The 12,454-nt window shown below is 38.6% G+C and overlaps 1 protein-coding gene across 3 annotated transcripts in view; it reads left to right on the top strand.

Moving 5' to 3' along the window:
• Nkain2 (sodium/potassium transporting ATPase interacting 2) overlaps nucleotides 1–12,454 on the top strand; it is a 1,076,406-nt gene that overhangs the window by 1,023,432 nt on the left and 40,520 nt on the right. For all 3 annotated transcript variants that reach the window (XR_003842690.1, XM_021221051.2, XM_021221052.2), the window contains one exon: nucleotides 4,486–4,546. Coding sequence is in view for 2 of the 3 variants with exons in the window: in XM_021221051.2 (XP_021076710.1) it covers nucleotides 4,486–4,546 (61 nt within the window). In the remaining variant the exon portion in view is untranslated. The remainder of the gene's footprint in view (nucleotides 1–4,485; nucleotides 4,547–12,454) is intronic.

The following is a 12,454-nucleotide window of genomic DNA, read 5'->3' as shown; positions in this document are numbered from 1 at the left end:
ACTGGCCAGGGTCAGACCCAAGTCCCAAGTATACTGAACTCATGAGGCAGAGTACTCAGAGAACAGACCCTTCCTGTGGTTCCTGGAACATAAAAGATTTAGAAAGAGATATTATAATCCCATGTTAATGTTCGAATCACTGTGTAATAAATTTTTATTATTATTAGTTTTTAAAAATTGTACTCTTGTTTGTTGTCTGTTGCTGTAATAAATAACCTGATGTTAGGAAGGAAAATTATTTATTTGGCTTACACTCCAAGGTTAGCATCTCATCACTGAGGGAAGTTAGGGCAGGAATTCTAGCAGAAACTGAAGAAAAATCATGTAAGAGTTACTGCTTACTGGCTTGCTTCTAGATTCTCATTCACCTACCTTTCTTGCACATCCCAGCCCCACCTGAATAGGGATAATACCACCCATAGTGGACCCTCCTACATCAATCAGCAGTCAAGAAAATGCCCACAAGGCCAGTCTGATGGAGGCATTTCTACAACTGAGGTTTCCTCTTCTTAAATGAGTCAAGTTGACAGCAAAGTTTAGACACCACAGCAAAATAATAATAATAATAATAAATAATAATAATAATTTTGGATAACCAAGTGGTCCTCCCTAAAAGCATACACTTACAAGAAACACTAGACTACTCAAGTATTTATATAAGGATTCGTTTTATACACACACACATATAATGTACAATAATGCATATACAATAATAACTAAGTATTAAAAGACCAAGAATTTGAAAAAGAGAGGACATGGGAGAGTACGAATGGGGAGGCAGGAGTAATGTAACTATTTGTTTTTCTATTTGTTAACAGATATTTTACATTTTAATTAATGTAGGCTCCCTGTTTATGGTTTATCTTTTTAAAGGGGAAAAACATAACTTCATTGCCTAGGACTTTGTTACACACACAAAGTAAACCAGTTTGGAGGCAGTAAGCATTTAGATCTCTTGGACTTTCCATTTTTCCACATACTTTCAGGTTGTTAATTATCACTCATAAGCCAGTCAAAGTACTTGATGGTGACTGGTCTCTAAATATTTTCTGCTTTTTGTAAATCTTGTGCCCCATATTCTTCCTTTCTTCTGAAAAGTTGCCTGTCCATACTAACTAAGGAATATTAGTTTTTGGTCAATTTCATGTACTGCTTTTGAGATTGATTTTCTGAGCTTTTACCATCAGACCCTCTTCTCCAACTGGGTATTGGGATCACTTTGTACATCTGTACATATGTATAGGGCTCAAGACACTGAGTGACCAATCCTCATTTGTGTCTTCCAAACAAGCCATTAAAGTTCCTTCTGACCCAAGTACAGAGTATGTTTGATGGATTTTCCTATCAGACCTTTGCACATCATGGGGTGTTCACCTTGACAGTTCCACATCTTTTGGGTGGGGGAAGGTAACAAGTACTTCCATACTTTGGAGTCTTTATCATCAGGTACTCATAAAATTACTAGACTGAAGGTGTGGCAAGTTTCTACTATATGTCACAGGACATATAGTAGAAAAGGCCAGAATGGTGAAATTGAGGAGCAATGTCAGGAGACAAAGGCTAAAGTGACAATAAATCAGAACATGTCAAAAGACACAGAAAACCAAGACAAACAAAACAAAATATCTTTAGGGATATTTTGAAAGCAAGCAAACACATCCAACCAAAGCAAAATGTTTTCAAAGCAAAGAAAGAGGTAAATAAATCAGATACCTTAAATAAAATACTTTGAAGACAGATGTACAGGGTATTTGTCAAAGTAGGATTCTTCTTAACCAGCTCACAAAAAAACAAAATGGATCACTGACCAAACCAAGGGAGGTCAGGAGTCCTGGAAAGAGCTCCCTAACGGTGCAGGAAATAACACCAGACGGCCTGGACTCAATGGGTCCACATAGGTACTGATTTCCACTTGGGTGATTCCTTCAGTGAAAATGAATCATTCTGGCTGGACAGATGGCCCAGTGGTTAAGAGCACTGGCTGCTCTTCCGAAGGTCTTAAGTTCAAATCCCAGCAACCACAAGGTGGCTCACAACCATCTGTAATGAGATCTGACACTCTCTTCTGGTGCATCTGAAGACAGCTACAGTGTACTTAGATATAATTAAATAAATCTTTAAGCCAGAGTGAGCAGGGCCGGCCATAGAGAGCAAAGATCCTGAATTCAAATTCCCAGCAACCACATAATGGCTCACAACCATCAGTACAGCTACACAACCATCAGTATAGATAGATAGATAGATAGATAGATAGATAGATAGATAGATAGATAGATAGATAGATAGACAGATAGATAGATATAGATACTGTAGCTAATATATTAAATATATATATATGAAATAAATCTTTAAAAAGAAGAAAGAAAAAACGAAGAAAAAGAAAGGAATGGAAGGAAGGGAAGGAGGGAGGGAGGAGGAAGGAAGAAAGGGAAGGAGGGAGGAAGGAAGGAAGGAAGGAAGGAAGGAAGGAAGGAAGGAAGGAAGGAAGGAAGGAAGGAAGAAAAGAAAATGAATCATTCTCTGGGTCCCACGTTGTGGCACCAAAACTATCAGCACAAAAACTACATCCCTCATCTAAAGGGAATAAGAGATAGTTTATTCTGCAGCCATTCTGAGTGACTCTGACTTGAAAACATAGATTTAGTTTGTCCCCAATTCCATATCCCAGTGTGGAAGAAGTTTCACCAAGCTTTTATGGTTTCATAGAACAGAGAAAGTTATAAATTATGGCAAGTTTAAAATCCATTAGCACTTATACCAGAGAGGCAGGTACATCAAGACAGGGGAGGCTTTTCTATAGGCTCAAGATGCTTTCTAATGGCATCCTTAGGTTTTCCGTTGGTAGAAGATAAGTGCCTGCCTAGCCAATAAATTCCAAAAAGTTATCTGTTGGTCCAAAATGTTAATTCTGACAAGGAGGGTGGCAGTAGGTTTGTTAATTGGGGTCTGTGCTCACTTAGGTGAATGCCTGGCTGAAATGTCACCTGGATCCAGAGAACATACCTTTTACTTTCACATCTGTGCTAATTGCTACATTATTGACTACAGGCAAGTTGAGGCATCAGTTTAGATGGCCATCCATAGGTGGATAGAGAAAATGAAATGCATATGTCATCTGCAGAAAAGTAGGTAGACCTGAAATAATTAAGTTTTTAGAAAGCCACTGAGAAAGATAAGAACTGAATATTTTCTGTCACATGCAAAATCCAGATTTAAGTATATATTTACATAGGCATGCATAAATACACATAGGACATGAGAGTAGAAAGTGTGAAGTTAGAGGATAAGGGAAAAATTTATGAAGTGGAAAGGAAAATATGGGAAAGAAAGATGGAACATTTTCTCTTATTTGCATAAAAAATCTAAAATTACATATTACATATGTAATTATAGAAATATATATATATATATATATATATATATATATATATATATGACATGAAATCAGAAGGGAAAGCATTTGAAGGGAGAAAGAAACAAGCAAAATGAAGAGTAATAATGGTGGGCATTGGGAATATATAAAAGAATGGGGTATGAGGATTAATTTATATGAAAAATCTCATAATGAAACTCACTGTTTTGTATAATAACAAAACATAGAATTCAACAAACATGTATTGCTTCTGCTATAAGACACTTATCAGTAAATTACATCATTACCTCCTATCAGAGCTAAGAATTTAATTAAATATTCCTGTTATGAAAATATACAAAGCCATTCAATCTTGAGGCTTACATGATAATGACTTTGCCAGAATTCTTTGTAAGTTCACATTTCAATGAACAAGGAATTTTTCTGTGGGACATTTCAGAAATTTGTTAGGGCAGGTGCAAACCCAAATTCAGGGTGTTCTGACAATCAGTCTTTCTCTCAAGTGACCAATTTCATCTGCATCTCTGTCACCATAACTATGCTCAGAACACCCTGGTTCCTGCTACATGTTTTAATAAGATTTTCTCCGGCTTTCAAGGAGGCTGTGCAACACACAATGGAAACTCCTTGGACTCTGCTGATAGTTGAGAGGAATTCAGTTTTAGAAACCTAAGCCCTGACTTCAAGGAAAGTCTAATATAAATGTAAGTGATGGCGCTTTTGGTGTTGTCACTTGCCAGCACTCAGGAGGGAGAGGCAGGTGGATCTTTGAGATCAAGACTAACCTGTTCTACAGAGCCCAGGGCTACTCTATCTTAAAAAAATAATTAAGTCCGTTCATGAATGGCTATATTTCTTTTCCAATCTTTGCACCTGAAATAATTATTTTATATTTACCTAGCAGTTAGCGAATCTTACACATAAACACCAGAGGAAAGATAAAGCAATATATTTATCTCCTAGGCAGATGGATGCCACTGCAGTCAAACACCCACGAAAGAGTCAAGATTCAGTGAAGCCCTAACCACTTGTCTTTGAAATACTGCTCCCCCCAGGGAAGTCGGATTCTCTTGCCTTTGTGTCTTTTCTAAAGCTTATCTATTTTGTTTCAGCTGGTGGGCTTCATCTACGCCTGTTATGTTGTGAGATGCATAACTGAAGAAGAGGACAGCTGTAAGTATTAAAGCTCTGCTCTGTGTCTTTCAAGTTCAAAGCTTCCTCAGTGCTTCCTTCCCAGCTCTTCTATCTCAGAAACAACACACCTCCAGACCCCAGCAGAACAGGAAACAAGTCCTTAGTGCCCCTCAGGATATGCTAGTCTTCACAAAAGAATCAGCATATTGAAGAAACAAAGGAACATTCATTGTGAAAACATGCGTTTCCCCTTTCATTGACACTTATTTCAAAAAAATCTGTTCTTAGAACAATTCTAGTAGAGAATAAAATAGGAAATTAAAGACAGAAGTGAATTCTAAACGCAGCTAATGTGAATATTTTTCTTTGTCACAGTTCAGTTATTGTGTACAGTGTCAGTTTCATCGAGGACTACAAGTCTTGACAATCAATAATTGTTGATAGTCCTTAAAACTATACCAACAATTGAATATCTAGTGGAAATCAATTGATATAACAACAATAGGTAGGACATGACCTGAGATGGCATGACATAAGATGGTATGACATGATGATATGACATGTTAAGATATGATATGATATGGCATGATCCAGTATGATATGGCATGATCTGATATGGCATGGTATGATGTGGTATGTTTAAAAATAGCATGGTATGATATGACCCATGCTGAAACGTTTTGAGTAGTGGGGCAGGGTGTGGTTGGATACTATGATAAGGGAAAAGAAGGGATCAGATGGATTCCTAGATGTCTGTTATTAGTAAATTAGTGCATAGCAATGCTTCTTAAGGAAAGTAGGGTAGGGAGACAATAATCACCTGAGTGTGGACAGCTTGGTTGAAATATAAGAGAAGATATGCAGTAAGTGATTATCACATACACAAAAGCCTTAACAGAGATTGGGGCAGATAAAAGATAGGTAAAGTTTTATATATATGGACCTAACAGGCTATGTAATCAACCTCCATGCAAAATAACACTTTTACAAAATGCTCATGCTCATTTAACAAGGCTAAAGACAAGAAAATTTAACACTGAAGCACCAGAATGCTTATTTATACACTGACATCCCGGGAAGTGGTCTAATAAAAAAAAAAAAAAAAAAAAAAAAGGGGGTTAAATTTTTTTTTTTTTTTTTGGTTTTTCAAGACAGGGTTTCTCTGTGTAGCCCTGGCTGTCCTGGAACTCACTCTGTAGACTAGGCTGGCCTCGAAAACTCAGAAATCCTCCTGCCTCTGCCTCCCAAGTGCTGGAATTAAAGGCATGCGCCACCACGACTGGCTTCGAGTTTTGTTTGTATGGTACTAGGCAGAGTTTCTCTATACTCACAGTTCCCCCGGGAGAGCACAGCATTGCCCTGAACTGTCCCATAGGAGAAATAAAAAAGGGTAGTCTTGAGACACAAAGTAACAATGTTGAACCACAGTGAGCAACTGCTGAGGCATCATAAGCAGATGTAGGATTGACTGATTTCTCTAAAAGGTAGTGTGCCTATGAGCTAAGGAGATAGCTCAGTGGTTAAGGTAAGTGTGCCTATGAGCTAAGGAGACAGTTCAGTGGTTAAGGTAAGTGTGCCTATGAGCTGAGGAGACAGCTCAGTGGTTAAGGTAAGTGTGCCTATGAGCTAAGGAGACAGCTCAGTGGTTAAGGTAAGTGTGCTTATAAGGTAAGGAGACCAATCAGTGGTTAAGATCACTTGATGTCCTTACATACAGCACCTGGATTTGATTCTTAGCACACACACTGCTGCTAACAATTGTCTGGAACTCTAGTTCCAAAGGATTTGGCTCCCTCTCCTGGTCTCATCTGACACTGCATGGGTGTAACATGTAGACAAAGACAAAACACCCTTATACATAACGAAGGAAAAGATGTACTTAAGCTGACAGATAGCTCAGTGGATGATCCTTAAGACTCACATGTTTGAAAGAAAAGAGCAAACCTCACATGTCATTCTCTGACCTCCACATACAGGTAAATTAGATAAATGTAGTTTTTAGAAAGTAGTGTCCCTGCAAAATCAATGTTTACAGTTACTGTTAAAGCAATGGTTTAGAAATATCTAAAATCCCAAGGTATTTTGGAATGAGCCCAGAATACTTAAAAGCAGCTAGTGACATTTAACATATGGATGTTAAAACTTCACTTAATGGAAACTAAAATATAAATAATACAAGTCCCAAGGTATAGAATCCTTTTATTAAAATTCTTAATATGTCAGAAAATGCAAATTATAGGGATATTGTCTTAGGGAATTCTGTCCTAAGTAAGTTTATCAATATCATGTAAATCCAAGGAGATTAGAAGTCTCCAACATCTTTTAGACAGATAAATCTTATCTATCTTATCTTATGCCACAATATCTAATAAAATGCTTCCACAAAACTTCTGAATGTAATGTCTTTTATCTATTTTGTTACCTTCCCATCCTGCCTTTATTAATCCAAAGGATAAGAAACTATCTTCTACACGAGTTTCCTCATGGTGATCCCTGAACTCAAACTGTTTGTCTGGCTTTCCTAAGCCATTAGCATCAAGTTTAGACTCTTGACAGGCCAAGCACACAGCCTACAGATGTGTGTCAAGGCTGCTTGCATATAGTGACCTTTGGTGACTTCTAGTTACGTTTATCTGTGGTGATTTCCAGCAACAATTAGGAATGTTTACACAGTAAATTCTTAGCTGGCATTTCTCACACACGATGATTGTCTCAGTCTCTTACCATGTACTTATCTAAAGACACTAACCAGAAATCTGATTTCTAATCATCTTAAGTAAAGAAGAGTTGAAATGTTTGTCAAACTTTGGGAATAAAGCAAATTATTTTGACCCTTATTTTTAAGAAAGCCAACAAAAACAACAAATGGGGGTTCTCTTGCTGCAGATGGACCTCAGTCGGGTCCTCGATCCGCAGGAAAACTCAGGCTTCTAGTTACCGGCGAGCAAGGAGTTGGCATGGATGACAAATACAGACACAGAGAGAGTGTGTATATGAATGTATTTTTTTCCAAGCAAACACCAGACTTTTAATACAGAAGAAAAACAAGAAAGCTAGGCGAAGACATCCGCCAAGTTACATGGACACAAAACAAAGAAAATTCATACATTAAAAAGACGGCAGGAGCCAGGCCATGTTTTCAACTGAGATAGGAACAACCCTTAGTTAAGATCAGCTAAACACAGGAGACAGGTGAATGCTCTGATGCAATGCTAGTCTATTGTTAAATCCACTACCAGGGGTCCTTCAGTAGGTACCTGATTATGCTATTCCTCTGGGCTTAGTGAAAAAAAAAACGTGCACCAGGGGAATTACTTTCTACTAACCCTTTCATGAACAGTACTACAGTTCCTCCAGTAACCACAACCCCCCTTTTTCCTGGCCATTGTATATTTCTGTGTATGTGTGTGACTCGGCTATTGTTCTAAGTAATTACTTTGTAGACTAGCCCTGAGCTTTCTAGCTTTTATTCAAGTAAATTGTAATGCCTGATTATTTTCACTGTCTCTACTAGAGGTAAATTTGAATGTTACTGAATAGGTAACATTCTTACTGAATTCCAAGCTCAGGGTCAGCTTCAAGGACTTCCCAGGACATTGGAACACTGGTGGAAGCTTAATCTAACTTAGCTATATGTCAAAATCAACCCTTAAAGGCACTTATAATAAAACAATACTGAAAGAGAGCACACAGATCCATATACCAGACTTACTCAGGGACAGGTTTGGAGTAATACATGCTATGGGAATGCCAAGGTTCCAGGAGGCTAAGTTTCCGTGAAACTCTTCACCTCAGGACTGCCCCCAGGTTTCTAGGCCTGTCACTCGCGTCACTACTGGAGTGGATGTAACATTCTCTGAAAGCAAGCCTTGAAAAATTAAGAAATCTCTGATGCTTGTGCAACACTGAAGCTTCCACCATATCTTTTTTAAGCTACCTGCTTGTCAAATTAGTTGTCTCCATCCCTAGAGGAAAGTTTAGGATCTGTAACTTGTGGTGAGAACACACTGTGGAGATAAGGACAAGGCTATGACTACCAGGTGAATAAAATAAGCTTGAGGATGATGTGAGAGTGAACAGCTCCGTGCTCAGTCTTCAGAGTACCCAGCAAAAGTTAGACGGTACACGTACCTTCAGCATGTTCCACCTGCACCTCAGTTCCCAAAATAACGACTCTTAGATTTAATAATATATGGATAAATGCCTCTGCCATAAGCTTCGACTCATTCCCCAACTATCTCATAACTTAATTAACCCATTTACTGTATTATATGAATGCCACGTTGCTGGTTACCTCTTCTCAATTTCATGCATCTGTTTCCTCAGTGTTTGAATCTCTTCCCACACCTGACTATATCCCAGAGTTCCTATCTCCCTACCAGAACTCCCACCCCCTATTTCGTGCCTCAGCTAATCGGCCATCAGCCTTTTAGTGGCAAGTGATGCGTCCAGATATTACACAAAGAGATTCTCTCTACAGGAAGAGACATCGACTTCCAAGGAACCATGAACCAGGAGCAACAACACAAGTTAGACTCCATAAAATAGTAAGAAATCATTATTCAAATAGAGGGTACTAGAGGAGGGGAGAATGAGAGGAAGAATTAATATTTCAAGCTTGCCTCACACTATGTAGCCAAGATGACTTCAAACTTCTAAACTGATTCCTCCTCCCAAGTGCAGGGATTATAGGTGTGCCATGTTTTGGCAAGGCTGAGAGTTAAGCTCAGTCTTGTGTGTGCTGGGCGAACACTGAACCTACCAAGCTTCACGGCTAGCCTTATAACAGATCCATTAATACAACATCTCTTTGCAGTGAATATCTTGAATGGGAACTTCTCTGTGCTTGACCCCATAGTCAAAACCAGAGCCAAAGCCTGGCCAATGAGCTGACTGCACGAACTCACAGCACACCACTGCCACCTGCTGTTCATGCTACAATATGACAACAGGCAACTCTATGTTTCCTATGAATCAGTAGAGCTGCCATGAGAACACACCACAGCATCAACACCTTAAACCACAGGAACTTATTCTCTCCCAGTTCTGGAGGCTGAAACTCCAACATCGAGGTGTTAGCACGCATATTGTCCTGAGACCTCTCCCTGCCTTTTGTATAGTACCTTTTCAAAGTCCTTATGTACCATATTCTCCATTACTTTCTAGTTATTTTTAATAATTTTGAGCCAGTTGCACTGTAGCACTGCACTGATGACCGTGTGTAACTTTATTTGGCTCTTAAAAGACTCTTACTCAAATTTAAGCCTTCTATTTATAAAAGGAGGGAACACAAATCAAGCTATACCCCAAACACATACATGCAAACACACATACACAAGCACATATGTACATGCAGAAGCAGGCAAGCATGCATGCACATGTGCAAACACACACAATATGTGTTTTGGATGTATAAGTATATTTATGGAGGGCAGAGTGGAGGTGGCCTCTGATTAGAGTTTTGGGGTGGTAACACTGCCCAACATGGCAGCGTCTTCACTACCATCAAGCAAGAAATCCAGACACTTTCAACTGTAACATCTGCTTTTAGATGAAAAGTTCCACACCAAAAAAAAAAAAAAAAAAAAACCTAAATGCAAAGCACGGACTGTCTCAACCATTTGAGAGCACAGTGGCCCTTAGAACACACGTTTGTGTTTGTTCTGCCTTAAGAGAACATCTTGTTCTCCCCTATCTCTGACCATGGTTTTATGGCCCCAAGTCTCCTCCATCCAGTTACCACCCGTATTTGCTCTTGTTTAAAATCTTCTATAAAAGAAATTAAAGTGTCTAAGATCACTGGTATTCATCCTTTTTACCGTACACATGGCACTTTTCTCTTGCTTAGATCCCACCCCCTGATGCATAGCAGTGACACTTTGTCACTTCAGTGACAACACAAGAATTTACCTTCATGTGTTACCTGCTGTTAAAAGATCTTTACAGAAAATATCTAGAGTCTTTAAGAGGGGGGGAAAAAGTCCAAAGCATAACTTCTCCATTTTCGTTAGTTTCCTTTTTAAAGTAATTTCATTAGAACAAAGTACACATATCCATTTTAAAGTACCTTTTCCTAAATCTATTTTCCATATCTATGGATTCCTTTACTTGTAGATTCAAAATGGCAGATAGGAAATATCTGGGAAGAGGGAAGTTTGTACATTTGTACAAACCATGGCCAGATGTGTTGTTCTTGTCAAAATTTACAAAGAGTAGATAGATAGACAGATAGATAGATAGATAGATAGATAGATAGATAGATAGATAGATAGATAGATAGATAGAAACTGTTTATTGCACAGAACATTTACACTGCATTGGATATTACAATCCAATACAGTAATCCAAAGATGACTGTGTACAGTACAGGGTGTGTGTAGATTATATATAAACTGTGTCATTTTTTTCTAGAATATCTAGGCATTTGCGAGATTTAAATCCACAGGAAGGTCCTGGAATCCCCATGGCTACTGAAAAAAAAATGACTATGGCTCCCACCTTCTCTAATAGAGATACAATGCCTTTCCAAATGTTATTCAACATGAAAACCACCTGGGGAAAAGTGTGGACTGTCATGACCAAAGGGACTTATTCTGAAATCAATATTGGAAAACGAATTCTAGCTACTTAAACTTGGAGTTAGACACATACAAAGGCCCACCAACTAAATGCAAATGAATAAAACCCTATCCTGAATTCTCTCAAGTCAAGGGGCCTAGGGACAAAAGTGATAATCAATTTATGAAATCTTTCTTTTGAAAAAGAGAACCACAGAAAAGTACTCACTGCCTTCAGGATAATTTTCTATTACTTTTGTTTGATTTTTCTTCTAAAACCTGCTGGCCTACACTATCCATCAAACTATGTTCTGTGTGTTTCGAGCATGTCTCCAGATGGCCAGTGTCATTGAGCATAGGGACTTACTATGCAGGGCATGTACATGGAACTATACACTGCCCTTAAAACATCATGCTTAATCTTGCTTGTAAATGAGTAGAGGTTTATACAGAAAGCGCACACACACACACACACACACACACACACACACACACAAAACCTACAGATAAACAAAACAGTAAGAGGAAAGAAAACCAAACTGACACTACAATGAGTCCTGATCATCAAGTGACATGTTGGCATTTCATGTTTCCTGCTTTCCGTTCTGATCTTTCTTTTATCAACTGCCCTTCCTCCTATCTGTTCTTGTGTCTTTTCCACCCTTCCTTCCTGCTTGTCTTCCTGTAAGTCATCCACCATGCTGCAAACATCATTGTTCAGATCATGCTATACACTGTGCTTGGTAACCTGAGGTTTCTTGTTATTTTAAATCCCCCTTCATACATGACCTCAGAAGTGGTATCAAGCAGTTCAGGAAAAAGTACAGCATATATATGCCTGATTGGCAGGTGAAGGGAAAGGGGAATAGCCTGTTTTATTTACAGACAGTCATAATCAATCCAATGAAAGAGGCATAGCTTATATATTTGGTCATCTCTTTATAACAATAATCATCTTAGGGAGTTGACAGATTGCCAAGTGAAATAACCGATTTCCAATCAGACCAAAGCTCATAATTTTTCCTTAACTCTGAGCAACATCACATATTACTAAATGGGAAAGGTTCAGATATTGGATGCCACTAACATTTAGTTGTCTTCCACAGAACCATAGTTGGGTCCTTGTGAAAGATATCCCTTCCTCCCTCTTGATCCTCTCAAAGCACAGAAACTTTGCATTTTAAGGTCCTTTCATTTTGTCTAAGATTTCTTTTCTTTGCAGGAGATGGTGGATGGAGACAAGGTCTCTCTGTGTAGTCCTGGCTGTCCCAAACTTGCTCTGTAGACCAGGCTAGCCCCAAACTCAGAGATCTGTCTGCCTCTGCTTCCCAAGTGCCAAAATTAAAGGTGTGTGAGCCACCACTTAATGTCATGATTTTTCTAAGCTTTG

The sequence above is a fragment of the Mus pahari genome, chromosome 21, assembly GCF_900095145.1.
Source record: "Mus pahari chromosome 21, PAHARI_EIJ_v1.1, whole genome shotgun sequence".
Taxonomy (NCBI): domain Eukaryota; kingdom Metazoa; phylum Chordata; class Mammalia; order Rodentia; family Muridae; genus Mus; species Mus pahari.
The sequence above is the reverse complement of the archived record's forward strand: the minus strand, read 5'-3'. Positions and strand labels throughout refer to the sequence as shown.